The following is a 22,433-nucleotide window of genomic DNA, read 5'->3' on the forward strand; positions in this document are numbered from 1 at the left end:
CCTACTTTGATTAGCCTCTGGTTTCTTTCCGCGCCAACGAAGTATGCAATCAAAAGTTCCTTTTCTAAAAGGAGGCTTAATTAACTTCCACCGCCTACGTATATCTAAAGTACTTCCTGAAACCACTGATTTCTGACTAAGGATATCGGGCTCGGAAATACCTTTTTTCAATTCACTAACACTATTGTACTTAAAACACTTATTGAATTTAAGCATCAACACAGAATCACCAGGAGGACATGTCTTTCTGTTCGTAATAGGTGTGGACGTAACAAAATTTGACGTGCTATGTCTGAAATCAACACCACTATCTCCAAAATCTGTGAAACTCGGCACATCTTCGCAAATGCTATGCAACGTGTGTCTTCCGCTCGGAGCATTTTTTGCATTTAAAATGCTGTTTGCTTCAAAATTTTTACTCTTCATTGTGTGACCGACGTCGACAAATGCAGAGATATCTTCACAACTCTTTGTATTGTACTTTGAGAAACTAAACCTCTGTTGAACTTCTTCATTCGCTTTTGGATCAGGAGTTTCCATGACACCAATATTAACAAGATTATCTTCACTTTTCGAGGCTTTTAAGTTTGTCTTTGGCTTTTTTTGTCTCGCGGGACGCACTGGTGGTTCCTCTGGACACTTTGGTAAAGTAAATCGATGTTCGTCCGTCCTCTTATTGGGTCTGGAGTACTTTGCGATAATTCTATTTATTTCAGTGCTGTTTTTGCGTCTGTTTATGTGCCGTTTGAAGTGAAGTGGTTGTTGATAAGAGTCGGCCACGCTCGTCCCCGCGACCCGGGCTGACCTCTCGCGCCATTCTGTAACTTTGTTCTCGATGAGCCGCTGCAGTTCGAGCGCTCGCATCATAGGACCTAATTCTGGCATTGTCTCCTATTTATTTTATCCAAACACTTGTCATTTATCTAAAATCTTGACTTTGTTTTCTTTATAGGTCACTGGTGGTTGACCTGAGGTTAATATGCATCTTAATTAAGATCACATCTGTTGAATTTCTTGTGTGAGTAATAACTCTCGTCACATCTGTCGGTCACTGTAACAAAAGAGTCAGAATTAAATTAAAGGCAATTAAAATAAACACATCTAAGTAATTATTGATTTTTATGATATTATTCCTTCTATTTTCTAAAATAGTTACTTTACACATATATTTCAATTTTTTATAGGATGTGTAGCCGCGATTTCTACGACGACCCACCACCAACGTTCTTCCGACAATACTTGCCTGCCTCCGATTGCGTGATTGTAATCGTCTTTATACAGATGTTACTTATTAAACACCTATTAACTTTTAACTATTGAAATATGCACTCTGACGTTGTAATCGTAACTAGTATAGCCTATAGGTATCGATTCACTGTAGACTAACATATGAAAGTGTCCTAAGAGAATTACTATCACATTATGTCATGATATTTATACAAGAAAGTATATAAACATACAATAATAAAAAAATATAAATAAAACTATATAATTGACGAACAAATTACCTCGTGAATTATATTGATTTGATTATTTTATATTATGTAGATAACTGTTAATTATACAGGCTCCAATAGCGACATTGAAATATTTACTTTCAATTGTTTATTTTCAAATACCACTTTAAAATGCTGACTTATATCTTAAACTTGAGAACATTCTACTAAAGAATACGTACTACGAACCTTACATGATAGATAAGCATTGATAAGAGCCTAAGAGTAGATAACCAATTTAAATTGCGAAATATACGTCACCTTGAATTTAAATATAACAAATATCTCACTATTAATTAATACTAAAATTATAACAAATACTATTCTTCTAAATTGTTAGTATTTATTTTGTACATTCCTACTTTTAGACATAAATGGTAATTTAGTAGGTGTATATCTAAATGTATAGGCGTTTCCAGATTTATAAGTCTAGATAGATACTGAGCATAAAAATTTGAGTGTTGAAACACTTTAGCTAAAAGTGATAATATATTTTTTAACTTTAAACTGTAGCCCGTGCACAGCATGGTACACAAAGGAAAACTGAGAACCTAGTGTTAGACACTGTATTCACAATAAACCACTTCCGTTTCCCACTTTCCGTCGAATTCTGAAAGCATTGCGCCTAAAACACCACGGTTTGCCTATACCTAACGTATATTACCGCACAATAAAATATAACGCGATATATACCTTACGTATATTACCATACTATTATAGTTTATTTATATCTAATACATTTGGAACTAACAATGTTAACACTATTATAGAGTTTGAATGAAAAACTTCTCAGTGAATCTACTATTGCATAATATACAAATCGGTCTGCTGAACATGTAGGTCTTACATGTTTTGGAATTCTAATTCAAACCATTACTCTTTTTCTTATACTACCATAGAATACATATAGAATGTATAAAATGTAATAGTAACTTATTATTTCTTAGAACCATATGAGTCTAGTATAATAAAAACAAGTGTTTAGAGGATGTAGTTAATTTTATATCGTATTATCGTATATACATATATTATCCTATTGTAATTTCATATTAATGAACATATTAGTAATTACGCGGTAGGATGTACATATTATAAAATATTAATTATACTTACAACTTACAAATATTAATTGTTATAGCATAAACTTAATTATATTTTAGCTTAAAAAAAATATATACTTATGCAGTTATTTCTATATTAATAATAAAGGAATATACTTTCTATTTAACATTTTTTTTTATTCTGACGTGTATTATCGCGCGAATATCTGTTTTGAATAGGGTTTGGTTCGACGACTCTACCATAGCGTTCATGGTGTTATTAGATTCACTGATCAGTAATTTTTATAAGAATATTTCATTTTGTAATAAGTTTAACCTAATATTTACAAAAAAAATAATAAATATTATGTAATAATCTCAATAAGCAAAAAAAAGTAATTAATGAATATGATAGGAATACAGATTTTGAACCACCGCTTGTCCAACTGCTGATGAATGAAAGCCTTTGTCATTTAAATTTCTTTGCCTTTACTTCTATAATTGTCTATCAACTGACCTTATGAATTAGTATTTTATATTATCTGTCACCATTTAAAAATGTAGTTTTTCTATAACAACATTTTGATAATATAGACGAGAGCCGACACGAACCGTTATTAACACTTATGTACCTACATCGCAAGTCTAATTAGACAATGTCGAAAGATTGTGGTCGTCTAAATTTAAAGTGTCTGAAATATACGCTGATGATGTTAGAATGACCTTCAAAATCATCATTAAAGATAAGCTCTATGAAAATGGCTATTGAAACTCACCTACCAAAAAAAGATCACCGTTTTAGAAGAAATTCTAAATGATTTTAGATACACCTTTATAAATTTTACTTTATAATTCTAATGTAAAAATTATATACGTTCTTACTGGTTTGAAATATCCTTCATTATCAAACACTAAACTAACACTGTACCGCTGTTCACACAGGTCCCCAGTAACGAGATTTAAGATCAGCGCCCACTTGACACCCTTGCGTAGAAGGTGCGTCAGTCCACACGTGTGGCGACGCCACGTGCAGATTCCACAGTGAGCCAACGTTCCAGGCGAACGCTCCTGCACTTGACTCATACAATCTAACCCATCCTACCACTATTACTACAATGGCCTAAATCAAGTGGCCATACAGTTTACACGCAAAATTGTTACTTCAATTGTATTGTAACTACCATTTATTGACAAGCCTGTTATCATCAGAATTATATCAGATCAGCTTTAATGTTATGTATTATATGACAATATTTAAATAAGTTCGTTATTTAAATAAATCTTCTAAATTTTCATAAATTTTCTAGAGCTAAAAATCGATAACTTAGAATGACGAGAAAATAAACATCCCACAACCTCTACGTACGAATACTTCTCTCGTATACTTACACCATTTTAAACGTCTTTACGAGCCAATTAGCTAATTTACAGTTCCCATTTAATTCACAACAGTTTAACGAATTTTATGCAACTTTAAAATGTATTCATATATTACAGCCACCAATTTCTCTATAAAACGTCTTCGCTACGTCCGTATGCTGACCGCGAGTGCGGCTGCATAAATTACTTACTTCCGAAATCATTGTATTGTCATTGTATAAGCACAAACTATTGATTAATAAGATCCTGTTTTGCCTTTATATAGTAATTTACGAAGCAAACTCTCTTTATTACAAAATTTATACATTTCATACGTAAGACGGAAAATGTATGCTGGAACCGTAACGTTAAGGCGCTCTAGTATCTTTGACCAACCCCTCTAGGGACATAGCGTGAAATTTTTATAATTCTTATAATATTTATTATTTTTTTTATGTATCATTAGTAGATGCCAAGTGAGAGGATGCAAGATATAATGGACCTCATGGTAATATTATATCTACATAGGTACATCTAATATGCATCTACAAGTAAGTTAAATATATGGAGAGGAGGTATAGAGCTGTATATTATATTGTATATTACGAGTAATATATATAATAATGAAAAGAAGAATACAATCTCTTTCAAAAGTAGCTCATTTACTTTCTATAATATGGCGTATTTCTGCTCCTTACAAAACAAAATATTATATCTTTATACGTAAAGATAAGTACGTACGTACGTAGGTATAAAATAGAAACAAAGTAAATTCCTTAAGTGATTCCGGCATCGATGCTCCATTTCCGAAGCGCAACAGGCAGCTAATAGTTCATTATCTATGTGCCTATACGAGGCGCGAGGGGCACTGTAGCGGTGCGGGCGTGACAATGGTTTCCGCCAAGTTCATTGTCATTTGTCCTATATGTGGTGCACTGCGTGCAACCAGGAACGAGCGTAGCACAAAGAAAAAATAGCTTTCTATTACAAATTTAACTTTAATGTTATGATACGTCACTCTCTAGATGCGCCATTCGATAGAGTGGCGCATCTCAACACAGCACTAGGGCTCGAAACCAGAAATAAAAAATTCTCGAGTAGGAATCGAACCCACAACTTTCGCGTTAACATTCACATGGTTGCGCCAGAACTGGCATTACATAATATTTACAATTTACATGTATGAATGCTTAGCGACATAGGACCGTGTATAAAAAACTGTCAGTGTAAAAATTGAATCAAAAAAGCGATGCGTCACTCGCTGAGTACATTTTAGTGTAAAACAATAATATCTACTTAAAATACACAAGCACAGTTTTATTTATACTCTGATTACGATTGTGAAAGCCTCACTCAGCTTTCTTTGTTATAATTTTATAGGTATTTTTAAATGGTTGTTACATTTTTCAGGTTCAAGTATCTACCCAGGTCACAGTGAAGTTCAACCCAGCGTTGCCAGATTGTTTCTCGGTGAAAAGTGGGATTTTTGAACATTTCACGTAAAAATGCGTGATTCTTTCGCCAAAAGCGGTAAAGCATAAAATAATCAGGATTCGTTTCATTATTTAGCATTCTGACAAAAAAATTATCGCGAAATCGCGTGGAGGTATCAAGCTAAAAATAATATCAAATAGAGCTTCTAAGTTAATGCAATGAAAATATACGAGCATTTATGTAAAATTGTTTCATTGTTTCATTTTATCCTTTTTTAAAAAAAAATATTTATTCAAAACGCCGAGACCGAGACAGAGCATTTATAAGTATGTACTTATTTAAAGCAAAATGTCCAACGATATTTATTTTTCTTTGTTATAATAAGATATTAAATTTATAGCTCTCATGTGAAATACTGTTTAAAATTAATGACATAAAAAAGCTTGCTATCACGTTTCTCGGTTTAATCTTTCCTGATTTAGTTTAACGGTGCCCTGAGCAGTACCAACTCCCGCCTCAATTGCTTAAATTGGCTTAAATTATCCTAAGAATGAACAAATGTAGGTATGTTTAGATGAAACAGAATTTAATTTTAAATAAGGATAATTCTTATAATCACTAGCTAATTTTTCTACATATTCGAAGAAATAGAGAGTGCCGTCGATTCTCACTCGGGAGAATTAATAGATGTATTTGAAATATTGATTTTTTTTCGCTCTGGTGCGGTGATGACTTTGGTTTCTAAAATTGTGCAGAAAGTGGGGAAGCGGAGTGCCTTAACACTAGATTCCCAAGTTCCCTCTGCCTATCCCACTAGGTTCCGGATACAGCATGAAGCTATAAAAAATAATAAAAAAGAACTTAATCTATACATATATAGTATGTAGGGTACTTAAATACAATAAAGTACTAATTGTTAACCATTTTAAAACGAGATTATGATAGTAAGAATTAAAATACATTTACGTTTTTTATAGGCAATCGTCCATGCGCTCCAGTCAATTATTTATCGCTTCATTTTCTAATTGTAAGCCGTTTAAGCATTGATACCAATATTAGTATTCAGCAAGAGTAGACTACGGTACTGTGTGTAGCATTGTTTTGGAGCTACAGTCGCCGATCTCAAACTCGATAAGGGGAAAGTTAAATTTCACCCAAACGGAAATCATCAGTGAAATCGTTATGTAAATGATTTATTTGTAATATTCCTTAATTAACCTTCTAGTATTTTTGTCTATCATATAATGTTTTTGTACAGGTTCGATTCCCACTCGAGGAAAATAGAAGTTCCGCAATTCAATACGCTATGCCTCCAGAATTCTCCAGAAGTCTTAATGGGAACGAAGTGTCTTAACACTGGGTTTCCAGTTTTCCTCTACCTATACTGCAATGTGCGAGATAAATATAAAAAATAATAATAAATTTGCCGTAAAAAAATAATTTTGTAACGAACATGATCCTAACATTTTATACAATTATGGTTATCGACTGGTGAAAATTCTAATTTACAATTTATTTCATGGTCATTTTACGGACAAAATAATTACTTCAGAAGGATAATTAACTGAAATTGCTGTAAAATGTTTTATAGCATCATTTTCATTTGAGCCTTAATTGTAATATCCTGTTAATTTGTAATAATTTTTTTGCTACTTTACTATATACTGTAAAAAAATAAACTTTTCAAAATATAAGTAATCACACATAATATATTACAATGTTTAACCACTCGATACAAAAGTAAAGTATCGAATAAATACTATTTGAAAGAATTTATAAATAACAACAAAAAATAAAATATATCGATTTATAATAAATAACTTACAACTACATTAATTAAATAAATAGGTTTTTTTAATAAATTATAATGACTATTTATAAGCTAAATGCTGTAATGGCACGCAAATTCTCTTTGCAATCGTTTACGATTCTGCGTTCTCCCCAGATCTGAAAACATTTAGAGCTTTTAGAGGATTTTAGATTTAATACAACTAGGCTGATATTTGAGAACCATAATATATAGAGAGGAAATTTACTATTATAACTTAAAGTTGAGGTCATCGTTGCGCAGGGGCACAAGCGCGTTACTGCAACGCAATGGTTGTGGGTTCGATCGACATGTGGGCCACATGTCGATCGAACCCACATACCCCTTACCAAAAATGGTAGAACATGTTTTCAAGTTAAACTTAATTGAATTAATGAATTATTTTGTTTAAGCGTATTCTCATAATGACACTAACACAAATAACAGGGTTGAAACTTCTAAAAAAAATATTTTGTTAATTTGCTCGTGACAGGTAAAAGAGATTCCTATCTCTTGTATTTATTACTTGCAAACATGGAATACGACGCATTGCTTCATAGTTCATGTTTTGTTTAAATCTCATAACCATAACATTTGACACATGTGGAATTAAATTTTAGAATATCAATCTTTACTCACTGGATATAAGGTTGAAATTCATAGATGTCGTCTAAGACTCGACGAGCGCGGCACGCGACGCCGCAGTCGGAACTCTGACGTCCGTACACGTACATGGCACGGTCTAACAACTGCTGGGCTGATGTTAGCTCCACTACTAAAAATAATTATTATTTACATAATATTTAAAAATATATATATATTATCATAGCGAATTTTGATATGTATAACACTTACAGTTCTTTCTACCAAATTGCCGATCGTCTTCATCAGTACCAGCACCATCTTTATCTTTCTTGAAAGAAATCAATTTTGGTATAACTAATAACATGCATACAACAGCTATCATAGTTACGATCTTTTTGAATATAAGGAATTTCAGCATTAGTTTTGCAATTGTTAAAATGTCTAATTTTAAAGATAATTTATCAAGTAATCCCAGGCCTGGCGCTGTGTACGGTACTCCATATGTAGGTTTCAGAGGTGGGCCGTAGATTGGGGGCAGAGGTTTAGGAATAGGTGGACCATAAACAGGAGCCGGAGGTCCATATGAGTGAGAAGGAGGGCCATAGTTTGAAGCGGGCGGACCATAACTCGGCGTTGGTGGCCCGTAAGTATTTGGCGGAGCATTGTACGTGACTTCCGATTCAAATTTCACTGGTGGTCCGTAACTTGATGGTGGCAAATAGCTGTTCGATGAACTAGAGAAGCTCGGTGATCCTGATGAGCTAAAACTGTCGCTGCTGGAGTACGGAGGAGTATAATCGTATCCAGAGTTGTAACTGTCATCACGATTCGATATTTTCTTTTCTCCATCTTTCGCTGTGATGATAACCACACCTTCCTTCGCTTTTTCAGCATCTACGCGAGATTTCGAATAAGCATCAAGGTATGTATCTGCTCTCGTAACAATCACCACTTTAGAACTATTACCAGATGGACCGAGAATCGCTGTAACGCAAGCGACTAACGACAGAATCGCGAAAATGTATCGATTTAGAGCCATTTTGTTATCCTTGAGCTACCGAGTCAAGGAAGTTGTCTCCATCAATCGCAACTGACGAATGACGAGCTACGTCGAACCCCATTCAGTTTTCACTTTTGAGTTACCGTAAAAGAGCCTAAATATGATAATGGAACACAATTAAATTCTCCGAGTGACCCCAGTGTTCCGCATTGCTCATTGTAAGTAGGCGGCGAGACAGCTCGTGCATGCTAATGCTGGAGCTAACCTTCTTGGATAAATGTATGACTTACGGCCTTTCATCGCATAAAGAAATCTTTATTAGATCGCAATTTGCTTGAGAAAGTTACATAGCCAAATATCAACATAATACTGAAACTAGGATTATTAGGAGTTTTATATTTTGATTGCGAATTTCGATTAGAGAAGGCGAGAGACAGTAAGGACATACCAACAATTTACTTTTTTTTTAGCTTAACGCTGTATCCCACACCACCTAGAGGGAACCTGGGAATCTAGTATTAGAACATTCTGTTCCTTTTGAGCTTGTACCCCTGCGCCTGACTGACCTCAAATTTATTAATTATAGCTATTTTATTGAGTATTTTTTATAAGCTAAAACGTTTCATCCCTGGTGTTATTTTGCATTCATTTGGACACACGTTAAAACAATGCGGATAGAATTTTTTAAAAGCTGTTAGCACATTTGGAAGGGTACCAAAAATGAAAAATAAAACTGTATACAACGTCAATAGCATTAAATGCATTTAAATTTTGTTGATTTCTACTGCTTAATGCATTTTCACTTAGTGAGCTAATCGATTGTAAGTTTTAACATGTATGGTACTTGTTGAATTTACACTACAAAAAGTATTATTACATTTTATTCACATAATTTATTAAATATATTCAGTAGGTATCTAAATAGCATTCTCTCTTTCATATAATTATTTATATATTGCTGTATAAATATATGTAACTTAAAATTATTTTCTTTACTTTTTTCGTGCTAATATCCTAATTAGCGATACGTTAATATTACGTTCCTCATTTTCTAAGTATAGTAACCAAAATAGACTAGTGTGGATTCCAAGGCCAAGTCACTTGTAGGCAAATAGTGTTTAAGCAAGCTTCACTATGAAATAAAAAGACATATAAAAATTGTAAATTCATTTAAATCGTCAAAAAAACAATTATTCAAAAGCATTACTCATCATCAAGTATCTTTCTTCAAAGAATTTATGTCTTTTCCGTTTCTTTTCATTCTTTGGGGAGAAGAATGTGCTAATAGATTTTGTTCCAGCAGTTTTTTTGTTTGTATCTTCAATTTCTTCGAAGGTACACTTTGCTGCTTTTTCTTGCAACATCAATTCAGCAGTCGACCAACTAAATCTTACTAGTAGGGGGTAACCGAAAACATGGTCGATTTGTTCTCGTATAAATTTTTTGGTCAAAGGATCTGTAAGTAAAAAGAAAAAAATAAACACAAAAGCAATGGCAAGAGCTGTAATAACAATATATTATTAGCATTATACATATATTTCATGAAACAATATATTATACAGCATATTCAACAATTCTGTTGTTATAATTGTAAAAAAAGACTTTTCACACTTTGTAGACAAACGAACTCAGTTCGTCAAAATCGAATTGAGAACCCACAACTATCGCCATTTTTATTTGGAAACTGCCCCATTGCACCACAATGGCTTAATTTGTTGTTAATATTTAATATTTCCATTTATTTGAGATTATTTTAGTATATCTATACTGTTATACAGTTAATAAATACAAATTTTAATCTTATAAGATTAAAATTAATATCTTTTTTATTTTGCTCAGACTTTTTTTGACTTTGCTTTTAGTGATTTCATATCTACCTAGGTAGGCGGTAAGTACGCGCACATGACAAATGAGGTTTTTCCCGCGTAAATCAGGTTCCCGGGGGAATTCCGCGATAATAAGTAGCCTACATGTGTAGCACTATTTATCCCCATTATCTATCAGTCCCATAAAAATTAGTTCAGCCAATTAGGATATTAGAGATTCATTCGTGAAATAGTCCAGACAAACAGAAAGACATAGATAGATAAAAATAATAAGATTTTAGATTTTCACTGTTGCCAAAGTCTGAGTTTGAGCAGAAGCTGTGTTTGAGAATATAGTGGATAAACCCAACCATTACATTAGGTTTGATAAACCCCACATCCTCACTAAGGAAAACAGATATATTCCAGAATTTTCCACAAGGCTATTAAAATACAAAAACATCCTAACTTCAAAAGAGAAAACCTTTCTTCTCGTTTTCTTAACGTTTTCTACCTTCCACTCATAAAAACTTTGAAGTCTTAAACCCACCATACTAAAGGACCATGTCTGGACACTTGACTAGCTTAGAGATGGAACCTGTATTCAATTTTATTTATATGTATGGATATATGTGTAAGAAATATCCAAAATGATTAAAAAAAATCCCCTGGCATAATTTGTCCTTTATTTAACATTAACATTGTAAATAATATAGTCAGGGAAAAATATATAATATTTTGGATATTTCTTACTACACATAAAATCTACATACCTCCTGGATACCCACTACCAAATTCTTTATGGTCCAGTTCCAGGCCTTCATGAAATTTCCACACTTTGAGTGCATGGTCCCTTGTTACTTTTGCCACTATACTAGCAGCTGATACTATTGGATATATGGAGTCAGCTTTTTTTGCAACCTAAAAATATATTTTTTAACTTAACACTATATCCCACAAACAAGGTAAGCAGAGGGAAACTAATGTTAATACTCTCTGCTCCCCACACTCCGCCCATAGTTTATGACATTGTCAAACAAATGGCAGAGCTCAACCCTACGCTTTGTTTTGTTACAGTGGAAATCAAATCCAAACAGTCAGTTTTACAGCACTCTTTGTGCCCCTGCGCCATGACCGTCAATTTAAGTTACAAGCTATCACCTGTTTCCTAATTATAATGGCTTTTCAATATTCTATATTGGGAGTTGAAAAGAGCTAATGAAAAAATGGTCTTTGCCAATATTAAATTAGCCCATCCTCCATTACTCTAAAACAGATTAAAATTACAAAATAAGTTGAAAAATAAAAGTTTACTTACAGTTATTTTCATATTGGGAAATATTTCACTCAATTTTGTTTGATATTTTTCCGGTGGTCCCACCGTGTCTACATACACTTCAGTTATATTTGCTCCCATTTCTAATGATTTTTTGATCAAATCAATAGCAGAATTCATAGAAACCTTAAAACAATAATATATTCTATATTTATAGTACATTTTTTCCACTTATACCTAGTTTTATGATACTCTTTTTCTCAAATAGCAGGACAGAGATAGTTGTCTAGTTTGAAGCCTAGTTTAAAGAGCAGATAAAATAAAATACAGTTATGGCTAATAATTTTGGACTAGTTGAAAAAAAGGTATGTACCATGTTTCTAGTGTTTAATTAAAATAAGTATTTTAAAAATACCTCATTCAAGGAATGCTTAGCTCGTCTATACATAGAATTTGAGATGTAGTTTGGAGATATTATTTCAGCAATCCAACCAACATTTTGAACTGGTTCTGGTTCAGATAACATTTTCAGCAAGATTTCATCTCTTTTTTCTTCTGTCAGTGCTTTTGAATCAGCACACCCTAAGGATTGTAATACATTTTTCTGGTTCAAGGGGCAATATGCTATACCATATACCATTGGACCTGAAATAGAATGGAAAAGTTGATATTTTATTACAATATTCAAATATACCATAAAATTTGCACTAATATGTTTTTAAAAACATACCCAAGATAAACAAACATATATGAAATTTAAAATTTTAAATAAAGGTGTAATAAACTTTGCAAAAGTGAAATAAGATTTATATCTAGAGATTTTTTAAAGATGGACCAGTGATCAAGCTATCACAGTCAAGTTAACATTTAATGAATGAAACAAAAATCAAAATAATACACAATTATACTTACTGTGTAGTGCAACAATAAAACAATGTCAACATAAAAAAATATTTAATTTTAATTTAATGTTATCGTTTTTCAGCCTCAATATTTTGTTACTGTAAATTCTGAAAGTGGCACCACTAGATCAATTAGTCAGACAACTATTGTCACATTATTAGAGACTGAACTGCTTATAAATAATATTTTAATGCAACCCAAAAGTATATGAAAAAAAAAATCAAAATGTAGATAGGAGGTCTTAATTTAATTGCAAATTGACTCTGGCCATGAGTTTACTACAAAAAATATAAGCTTTTCTTACCCAAGACTGGACCACGACCCGCCTCATCAACTCCAAGCATGCAAGGTTCAGACTTACAAATATCGGGAACTACAGAATGGTTTATAAATTTCTTAAAATTGTCATTTGATTTAATAAATTCTTCCAGGGACTCTAATGAATTCATTTTTAACGACGAAATATATTTAAAACATATACTTTGATTATACTACAGCATAAAAACGTATCTAAAATAGTTTTACAACGTAATGTGTTGATTTAAATAAAAACATAAATAATAATAATTAACCAACTTAATAAAAATCCCTCCAAATTTTGAATTGAATTACACAAGTGTCAAAATCCAAGTGTATTTGACAGATGACAAGACACAATGCGTTCAACAATAAAGAAAAGAATGTCAGTCTGCCACAATATAAGTCACCCCACCACGCACCGCATATCTATACTAATATAATAAAGCGGAAGAGTTTGTTTGTTTGTTTGTTTGTTTGTTTGTTTGAACGCTAAGATCTCTGGATCTACTGGTCTGATTTACATTGTTTTTGTTTTGTATAAAAGCTGCATTCTTCAGAAGTGCTATAGGCTATATAACATTACATTACACATATAAACTAATAAATTAAAGTACTTTCTAATTTGACATGCAATTTATTCTGCCATGTTAATAACAACCGTCGCGTCGCTACGCAACCGGTACCGCGACATTTTGATATTCATCCTTATGAATTTTGATAAATAATTAAGGAGATGTCACTGATTCGAAATGACCTAGCCTACGGGCGGCACAGTATGACCGACGCGAAAATATTCTTATAGTTCAAGCAGGCGTAGCCGCGTCCGGGTCCACTAGTCTATAATACTCGAGGTAAACTTGGACGACAATAATAATTAACTATCGTGGTAAATACATCACCAACAACAATACAAATATATAACGATCCAAAACGGTCAAAGTTATGTTTGTTTTATTTTTTCGCATATTTTGCAAGCTTAGCAACATGGTTGAGAGCAGTCGGAGGATGTTAAACTCTTGTACATTTCTGTTCTTTGCCAGTATAATATGTTCCTTACTCTTGTACCTGAGACATCCCCAGAATGAGCAAAATTATACTTATTTTATAATCCACCTATAGTTTGCAAAGCAAGGCCTAAATGCTTACAGAAATAGAATAACTTAATTCACTTATTTAATAAATTAATACTTAGAAATAAAACGATACTTTCTTAATATTATCACCTTAACGTTAAAATAGTATAGTTTTTTATTTTAGGTTGATTTAAATCGCAATGAACATTTGAAAATATCTTATTTTATTTGAAATTATTAACACATGGACCGTTTATTTTGAAAGTGGTGTAAGTCCATTTTTGAGTATCACGTAATTCATGCTTAATTTAATGTAATGTTTTTAAATATAACTAGTCCGTGTTTAATTTCTTAAAAAAAACCCATGTTTTGAACAACTTAAAATCGGTCGGTAAATGAAATTACATAATCATCGACATACTAACCTTTAATTTTCTCGAAACATAAGAAAATGGACTTACACCACTTTCAAAATAAACGGTCCAAATATTATTATATAATATGCACTGTGCTTACATATAATTGCCATACAGAAAATAAAATTTATAATAAATATTCAACTACATTATTTTATATCCTATATTCTTTAAAAAAAATGAATAAAAGAGTCATATTATCAAGTAATTAAATTAAACAGGTTTAATTATAATTAAAATATAAATATTGACTTCTTTTACTTAACTAATGACTTTATTTATTTATTTTTGTAAATCATTCGAGATAATTACTGTAAAAACATCTTAATTATTATGTTTCTATTTATTATTTAATCTGCACTTATAAATCATTACAATGTCCATCTAGCCCAAAGTAAAGCGCATCACTACGCTTAAAGCGCTCTTTGCTGCATTTGATAGGGGGACTTCAATTCCATTTCAAATTCAATGACAAAGACGCATCCATATACAGGAGTGAAGTGCAGTGTATAGCATAATATTTTTAGATGTAGAATTTAAGTGTCATCTGCTTATTTATTTTCAAAATCGTGCACGTAACAGGTAAATGTTATGATTATTTTTATTTAATTTCTTAGCGTTTAATGTTCCTCTTGTAATACCTAAACACTCGTTTGTAGGTTAGAGTAGTGCGATTTAATATGCAGAACAACCCCCAGGAGCTTTCATGGCAGGCGATTCAAGCTATTGTGGGGGTTAAACTTCCCCCAAACGTGTTGCGTTTTGATGATATCGGGTTCCACTTAGTAAATAATACGGTTTCAAGTGCTGAAGATTCAGATTCCGATGTAGAAATCGTCGAAAATGGCTGGGAGTCTGACAACAACGTATCCTCCAAACCAGAACACTCAGATAATGAGAAAATGTCACCAGACAGAGATCAAAGTGAATCGCCCGTTTTACATCTAGTAGAACCCGATAATAACAATTCAGGTAAAGAGTTGTTGGACTATAGAGACTATTTAGTAAAAATGGATACCAAAGATATAACAGATAATGAAACTGATCAAATGCCCCCGATACAAAACGATGATGCTGATAGCTCCAATGGAAATGTTATGTCAATTGAAAATTATTTAGAGGTGACACTATCTACTGATTCAGAGGCTAGTCATATTTGTGGCCAATGTAATCAAATGTTTACTAGTGAACAGTTACTGACTTCACATCACTGCAGCGCTAAACCCACCGAAGAAAAAAAATACCCTTGTCATGTGTGTTCAGAAAAATTTCCAAGCTACTGGGAACTCAGAAAACACATAAATATTCACTTTCCTGGTATGCTTGACTCAAAATCAAATTTTTGTCATCTTTGCCAAAAAGATTACACGAAAACTGGGTTTACAAATCATTTAAGAAAGCACACAGGGGAGCGTCCTTTTGTTTGCGAACTTTGTCATAAAGCCTTCTCCCAATCCAGTTCATTGTCGATACACATGAAGTTCCACTTAAATGTTCGCAAACATGCTTGTACAGTCTGTGAGAAAAAATTTGTAACTAAGAGTGAACTGTCTCGCCATATGACCGTTCATACTAAACAAAAGTCATACTACTGTGGAGTATGTGACAAAGCTTTTACTCGGTCAGACAATATGAAGAAACATGAGAAAACACATGGATAAAAATCAGACATAGTCTGGTAGCTTGTAAAAAGCATCACATACCTATGTATACCTATTTATTGTTTATAAATCTGTTATTGAGTAAAAATTTCGACTAGTTCTATTTGGATACTTTACAATGTAGATAATAAAGAGACTTAAATAATAATTTGTTAACTCCTAGCACAAATTATATTATTTATTGGAGTTAGGATAAGTAATTAAAGGTTTCCGTGATGCTTTTCACAAAACTTCCAATTCTCTAATTGCCAAAAATTTAGTCATATTTTGATTGTTAATAATTATAATGTGCATTGTTTTATACCAAATTGATAAATCCACATTCTAGTTCATAATTTAGTCATTATGGTGTGTTACTATTGCGAGTGTCCTTACACTCTTGGTGTGCTGTAGTTGCTTTTGAAATAAGATTATATATTATATGGAGTTTATAAATGCATGTTTGGGATAATTTAGGATATTAAAAATATGCCTTAGCAGGTGCTTTAATACTATGTCACACATATCTCAATCCAAAGTTGCCTTTTAGATATGATAAAGTGATATTTTAATGAATATAGGTCAGATATTCAGTAACACTTGATATACTAGTTTTTTGTATAAGATATAAAGAATTTACTGTAAATTCAATGCCTTTTTATATACTCTGAATTTGTCACTAATCTTATAATTGTTCCTGCTTCACTGGAAGAGCTTTAATAAATATATATTTTTGTAAACCTTTACTAGGTGTTGTATACCAGTTGTAAAGAGTACCTTTGCCAAATTTTAGATAAGTATTTCAAGTGATTCTTATTGTACTGTGTTGTAACCAAAGCAATAATACATTATATCTTATGTGCCTATTCTATACTACTATTAAGGGAATGCTAAACCAAATATTTTTTAGACTTTAGACAAATAATAAAAGAAAAAGATTGATATATACAATTGGAATAATATATCATAGGTTTTCATATTTTATATGATAAATAAGCATTTTAATGAGGCACTATAAAAATGACTTCCTGTTATGATGGTCTCAGTTTCATGATTTAGTTAAGCCATCGTGAACAATTAGTATAGTTAGTTAAGGATACATATATTGTAGTTTAATTAATAAAAAATATTGGAACAAACATCACAAATGTTAAACAGTGAAAATATATTTAACCATATTATATATTTTATTATTCTGCAATGCTATGACAAAGTCATTGAATAAAGTATTTATTCTCTTTATGGAACTTTAAATTATGACTTATTCTAAAGGTATAATTGGCTAACACACCAAAGCTATTTAATTTTTCTATTGTGCCACTACTATTTTTTGTTGGTTGTTGATACCAAATAATATAAATATTGACATTTTTTTTATATTTAGCAGATAAGGCAATAATTACAATTTAATATATTTATTGTATTTAATAATTAGAGTTTTAGTTGCATGGATCGTTCATAGAATTAAGAATTTAGATAGAGCCAAATGGAAATACACAAAAAATCTACAAGACTGACAATAATATTCAGAGTAGATATTAACTCGTGCACAAATGTAACAATTATTTATTGACGCCTTAACAACATTTTTTACATATTTATCTAAATGCACCTTGTTATAACTCATCATGACAATTAGAGTAAGAACATTTTATGGATAATTTTATAGGAAATGTAATAATTGTCGATTTTATTAAAGAGTTGTTTGTTGCAAATCATGTTTCATTTATTATCTCAAATTAAATAGGTCATTTTCCCTTTGTTCTAGGTTGCGCTAGTGATGTCGGCAAGGTTGCGTAATCTTAATCCATATGAGTTACATAAGTATCTAGTTAATGTTTATTGTTTGAATGCCAAGGGTACCTCGGCGTCACTGAAACGGGACACGTCTAGAGATCGAACGGATCTCGATATTATAAGGGAGAACCACAAGTTTCTGTGGGAAGATGACGAAATCGCGGACACGTGGGAAAAACAATTAGCTAAAAAATATTACGATAAACTATTCAAAGAGTATTGTATTTGCGATCTCAGCCGGTATAAAGAGAATAAAGTAAGTCCCTGAGTCATTTTAACGATAAATTATATTTTTTTATAAAACTAAAAACAATTTCGTATTGTAGTAATCGTTAATGTTAACAAGTAATTTTAATTGTATATATATGAATTTACAAAATCTGAATTGTTGTACAATGTTAAAAAATAAGTAGTTAAACAATGATCGGGTGATTCCGTTCTGGAACCAATTTCGTTTGTATTATTTTATAAAGGTTTTTACATAAAACGTTCAATAAAATGGCTGTCATCTATTTGACCTACAAATAAATCAGCTGTACTTATTTACATTCGCTAACGGTTTCGAAGGCAACATCGGAGATAATTTATGTTTAACTCCCCTTGCGCTGCGGATGATGGGGACGGTCCCCTATGGAATAGAATGTGGAACTCTATTGCCTTTTTTGCCCCCGAGACCTTCTTTTGTGCGTTGTATCGGGGAGCGCGACAATGGCATGGCCGTAGTGCCTTTTTGTAGGCTAAATATAGCGCGGTCTCCCGCGCCGCGCCGGTAGCGCACATCTGCCTGCCACGGTGCCACTCCTTGATTAACCGACTGTGAACATGGAAATTCTAGTGGACCTACTTTTTATTTGGGAATTTAGAATATTTATGTACATTATATGCTTGCTGTTGTATATTATGTTTTAAGTGCCATATTTCGTTATTGGATACATACTGTATGTAATATAAATATTCCTATTATAAATATTATTATTTATTTAATAAATAGTATAACTTAATGTTGTAAAATATAGGTATATAGGGTTTTAGCAGCAAGCAATAGCACCTAGAGGCCAATCGTGACGTAGTGGCACAAGCGTGTGACAGGCCACAACGCGACAGGCTGCAGGTTCGATTCCCACTCGAGGAAATGAAATATTTTAGTTTCTTTGCTCTGGTGCCAGGGCAAAACGCGGCGTTAATTCCGCCACTCATCACGGCCTCCAAAATTCGGCGAAAAATGGGAACGGAAGTGTCTTAATGGGAACGGAGTGTCTAGGTAAACTAGGTTCTCAGGTTCTCTATGCCTACCCGATGTGCTAAATTACAGAATTTCAATTAGTTTTATTATCATTCTCTTTAGGCTGGCATAGGAGGCAATAGCCAATAATTTTAAAATATTTCTTATATTTTTGAAAACTGTAAAGCCGTTGGTATTTTTTTATACTATAGTCGCTTTTTGTTGCTAAATATAAATAGCAACTTGATGGAACACTTATCTACAGTCTACACAACAATTATCTAATATAATAACTTACACGTGCATTTTTTTAAAAATATGTATATATTTTGTATATTCAGATTTTAACTACCTTTTATATTAAAAATTATAAATCAAAATCGTTCAAAATGAAACCCCTATATGCATGCCTTACATGCAGCGAATAATTAATAATTCTGTCTAATGAATTACGATTTCATGTAAATTTGAATTTAAAAAGGTAGCATTGAGATGGCGTGTTGAAAAAGAAGTTGTTCTGGGAAAAGGGCAATTCCAGTGTGGAAACAAAAGATGTAGTAATGACAGTGATCTTAAATCTTGGGAAGTCAATTTTGCATACTTAGAAGATAATGAGAAAAAGAACGCCCTCGTTAAAGTTCGTAAGTGACTAAATGCAATACTTACTAATAAATTTTAAAAGTATTTTTAAAAAAATCGACTTCAAAACTATATGAATATGCACAAACTCTATTTGAGATTTATTGATATTTGTATACTTATTTACTATTTAAAATCCGTTATTTACAATGCTGTAAATTACTAAAGAAAATTGGGAGTTTATGAAGTTAATATTATCTCTCTTAATCTATACTTGTAATATAATCTCTTTTTTACCGTACAATCTCCTTTGTGTGTTCTCCACACAACGTGACATTGGCGAAGTGAATAGTGCTCAACTGGCACGCTCGAAGCGCCATAAATAAAGAACCGAACCGAACCGATCTATAATCTATCTTATAATATCTACTATACTTTTTTTAAAACAACATCTCAAACCATATTTATTTTATAACTATTTCTTAGGCCTATGCCCAGAATGTTCGGAAAAATTGAATTATAAATCAAAAAAGCGTGAAGTTAAGAGGCTCAGAAAGAGTCAAAAGAAGAAAAGAAAAAGTAGCAAAAAAGCAAACACCGATGACGAAATTAGTGACTCGGAGCCAACAGAACCCATAGAGGCATCAGAACCTTCTACTTCCATGGAAACAACGGAAAATATTGAAAATAAAGACGACTCGTTGTGGAAAAAAGGTATACTTATATTTATAATGAAAATTATTATTTACTAGCTTTTACCTCCTTCGCCCGCTTAGTAAAATGAGAATAATATTGAAACTATTGAAATAAAACTAACACTAAATATAGGGGGAATCTTGTCAAAATACAGTAATGAGAACTATTAGAAAATCTATTAAGCTGTTAAAACAAAAAGAAATTGTTTTTGGTTCTATTACATTATTAAATGCCATAACATTTAATTTATGAGTACCAACAAGTTACTTTAACCCGTCAAAGCGCTACGCTACGTTTTGTATCGTATAATACAATGTCAAACTTCATTTATTATGAGCATTCGTATCGCGTGGCCATCACCTCTCCTTGCCACCTGATTAAATAAAAAATAATTTAATACTATAAATACTGTATGGACGTTCCAAAACACTTAGTAAATCCGTGCGTATTTTAAGTATTTTATCGAATTATCCTTGTTGATCTACAAATGTCTATTAAAATTAGAATGTTATTGCCTGAATTGCAAGAAACGCAAATAGGATTTCCAAATCTCTGCTAAGATTTCATTGCAGTCTAGCATCGATATTCAATATAGAACATTTACATCTACACTATGTATACTAATATTATAAAGCTAGAGAATGTGTTTGTGTGAACGCACTAATCATAGGAACTGATTCAAATTAAAAAATATATTTTTGTGTTGGACAGTGCATAACTGCATACATGTATCGAGGATGGTTGAAGGCTTAAGTATAACATAGTTTATCGTTTTAGTGTAACCTACTAACACCGTACCGTAGGACAGAGTTACACTTAGGTACCTACCTACTTACCTCACGCACCTTGACTGACAGTCTAGGTACAAAACTCTTCTGTTTTCATTAGACCACCCAGACGAACTTAAAAGCTAGTTTACTTAGTACCTATTATATAAAGCTTAATAGAATTTTGTGTATGAAAAAAGAAAAATAACAATCATTTTTTACATATTAACCTACTCATAACTTGTTATAGGTGTTCAAGAAGTAGAAGAAAAAACTCGTGAAGAAGAATTTGAAGATTATTTAGAAGAACTGTTATTATAAACCTGACGTGTTCGTTTTGTTTAAATTGTTTAACTTTTTGAAGGATAAAAAGTGTAGTGATGAGATTTTCCTTTGGTTTCACGCTGTGTCCAACATATAGCAGGCACGCAATGAGATCCTTTTGTTAAGACAGTCCGTTCTCGGCATTCCACTTAAATTCGACACACTGCCAATGTTGTGTGGCGAGATTTAATTGCTATTGCTATTTGAAATAAAATAAAGAGATATAGATTTACACTCTAAGCCGAAGACAGTTTCTTTGTTTTGTATTTAGTAAGGCTCTTGTAATAATGGCATAATTGTGTTTTTAACAAAGTTTTTTTTATAAAAAACTACTACCAGTCGTGGCGCAGAGGCACAGTGTGACTGTTAACGCGACTAGTTGTGAGTTCGATCATCACTTGATGAAATGACAAAAAAACAGCGTGAAGCTAATGAAATGAAATATTTATTTAAATTTATATTCTCATTTTTTCGCTCTGGTGTTGAGTTCCGCCACTCAAGACGCACACACACTGCCTCCACAATACGGTGGAAAATGGGGAACGGAATGTCTAAACACTATGTTCCCTCTGCCTACCTTGCTGCATGTGCGAGATACCACAGGATACCACCAAGCTGATTGATTTCTTTACTATGTACAAGCTTTACGTTATAGAAATAATATAAAGATTTTGTAATTCGTAATTCTTTTAATTTCCTACTTATTTAATCTGAAATTAAATTCAAGAATGAAATTTAATGTTAAATTAAACTTTTGATGCTGTCATATAGGCACAGCGACAGCGTGATTGTAATTGCGACGGTTTGGCGTTAGACTCTCGTTCGGGACGAGTTATTTGCATTGCCTCGCTCTGGTAACAAGGCCACTAAACACGCGACGTCTCGATAACTGGGTGGTGTGGAGTGTCTAATCA

At 32.4% G+C, this 22,433-nt stretch overlaps 5 protein-coding genes across 12 annotated transcripts in view; 2 read left to right on the forward strand and 3 right to left on the reverse strand.

Annotated features, from left to right (window-relative positions):
- stac (C2 and C2B_Munc13-like domain-containing protein staccato) overlaps window positions 1-3,571 on the reverse strand; it is a 36,482-nt gene extending 32,911 nt beyond the window's left edge. For 2 of the 5 annotated variants that reach the window (XM_085201322.1, XM_085201320.1), the window contains exons 1-2: window positions 3,419-3,570; window positions 2-1,051 (exon numbers count right to left, since the gene is read on the reverse strand). In XM_085201322.1, the coding sequence (XP_085057448.1) occupies window positions 2-885 (884 nt within the window). In that variant the 5' untranslated portion in view covers window positions 886-1,051; window positions 3,419-3,570. Of the gene's footprint in view, window position 1; window positions 1,052-3,312 lie in introns of all 5 variants that reach the window. The other 3 variants (XM_085201319.1, XM_085201321.1, XM_085201323.1) reach the window with 3 other exon arrangements.
- A 3,551-nt stretch (window positions 3,572-7,122) lies between these two features.
- Window positions 7,123-8,853, reverse strand: LOC146529326 (uncharacterized). 2 transcript variants are annotated; one of them, XM_085201861.1, is made up of 3 exons: window positions 7,992-8,853; window positions 7,776-7,908; window positions 7,123-7,276 (listed from the first exon to the last, which is right to left on the reverse strand). In XM_085201861.1, exons 1-3 carry the CDS (start codon window positions 8,758-8,760, stop codon window positions 7,252-7,254), a joined length of 927 nt encoding a protein of 308 aa, XP_085057987.1. In that variant the 5' UTR covers window positions 8,761-8,853; the 3' UTR covers window positions 7,123-7,251. The 2 variants fall into 2 exon arrangements, with proteins under 2 accessions (XP_085057987.1, XP_085057986.1); XM_085201860.1 differs by having other exon boundaries at window positions 7,776-7,911; window positions 7,992-8,849.
- A 1,022-nt stretch (window positions 8,854-9,875) lies between these two features.
- On the reverse strand, window positions 9,876-13,445 carry LOC146529327 (ribonuclease H2 subunit A). Of its 2 annotated transcripts, XM_085201859.1 has the most exons (6): window positions 13,010-13,150; window positions 12,715-12,812; window positions 12,218-12,447; window positions 11,845-11,988; window positions 11,300-11,447; window positions 9,876-10,177 (listed from the first exon to the last, which is right to left on the reverse strand). In XM_085201859.1, the coding sequence occupies exons 3-6, from the start codon at window positions 12,440-12,442 to the stop codon at window positions 9,912-9,914; spliced, it is 783 nt and encodes a 260-aa protein (XP_085057985.1). In that variant the 5' UTR covers window positions 12,443-12,447; window positions 12,715-12,812; window positions 13,010-13,150; the 3' UTR covers window positions 9,876-9,911. The 2 variants fall into 2 exon arrangements, with proteins under 2 accessions (XP_085057985.1, XP_085057984.1); XM_085201858.1 differs by lacking the exon at window positions 12,715-12,812 and having other exon boundaries at window positions 13,010-13,445.
- A 1,490-nt stretch (window positions 13,446-14,935) lies between these two features.
- Window positions 14,936-17,853, forward strand: LOC146529328 (uncharacterized). The gene is made up of 2 exons (XM_085202022.1): window positions 14,936-15,076; window positions 15,154-17,853. Exon 2 carries the CDS (start codon window positions 15,175-15,177, stop codon window positions 16,153-16,155), a length of 981 nt encoding a protein of 326 aa, XP_085058148.1. The 5' UTR covers window positions 14,936-15,076; window positions 15,154-15,174; the 3' UTR covers window positions 16,156-17,853.
- LOC146529329 (protein FRA10AC1 homolog) lies at window positions 14,937-22,199 on the forward strand. 2 transcript variants are annotated; one of them, XR_014879024.1, is made up of 6 exons: window positions 14,937-15,076; window positions 17,903-18,187; window positions 19,635-19,794; window positions 20,219-20,446; window positions 21,446-21,591; window positions 21,626-22,199. XR_014879024.1 is itself a non-coding variant. In XM_085202023.1 (5 exons), exons 2-5 carry the CDS (start codon window positions 17,915-17,917, stop codon window positions 21,514-21,516), a joined length of 732 nt encoding a protein of 243 aa, XP_085058149.1. In that variant the 5' UTR covers window positions 14,937-15,076; window positions 17,903-17,914; the 3' UTR covers window positions 21,517-22,199. The 2 variants fall into 2 exon arrangements, 1 of the variants encoding a protein (XP_085058149.1); XM_085202023.1 differs by having other exon boundaries at window positions 21,446-22,199.
- Window positions 22,200-22,433: the final 234 nt, after the last annotated feature.

Source organism: Heliconius melpomene, chromosome 18, assembly GCF_056956725.1.
Source record: "Heliconius melpomene rosina isolate 202511_hmr_F chromosome 18, ASM5695672v1, whole genome shotgun sequence".
In the NCBI taxonomy this organism is placed as follows: domain Eukaryota; kingdom Metazoa; phylum Arthropoda; class Insecta; order Lepidoptera; family Nymphalidae; genus Heliconius; species Heliconius melpomene.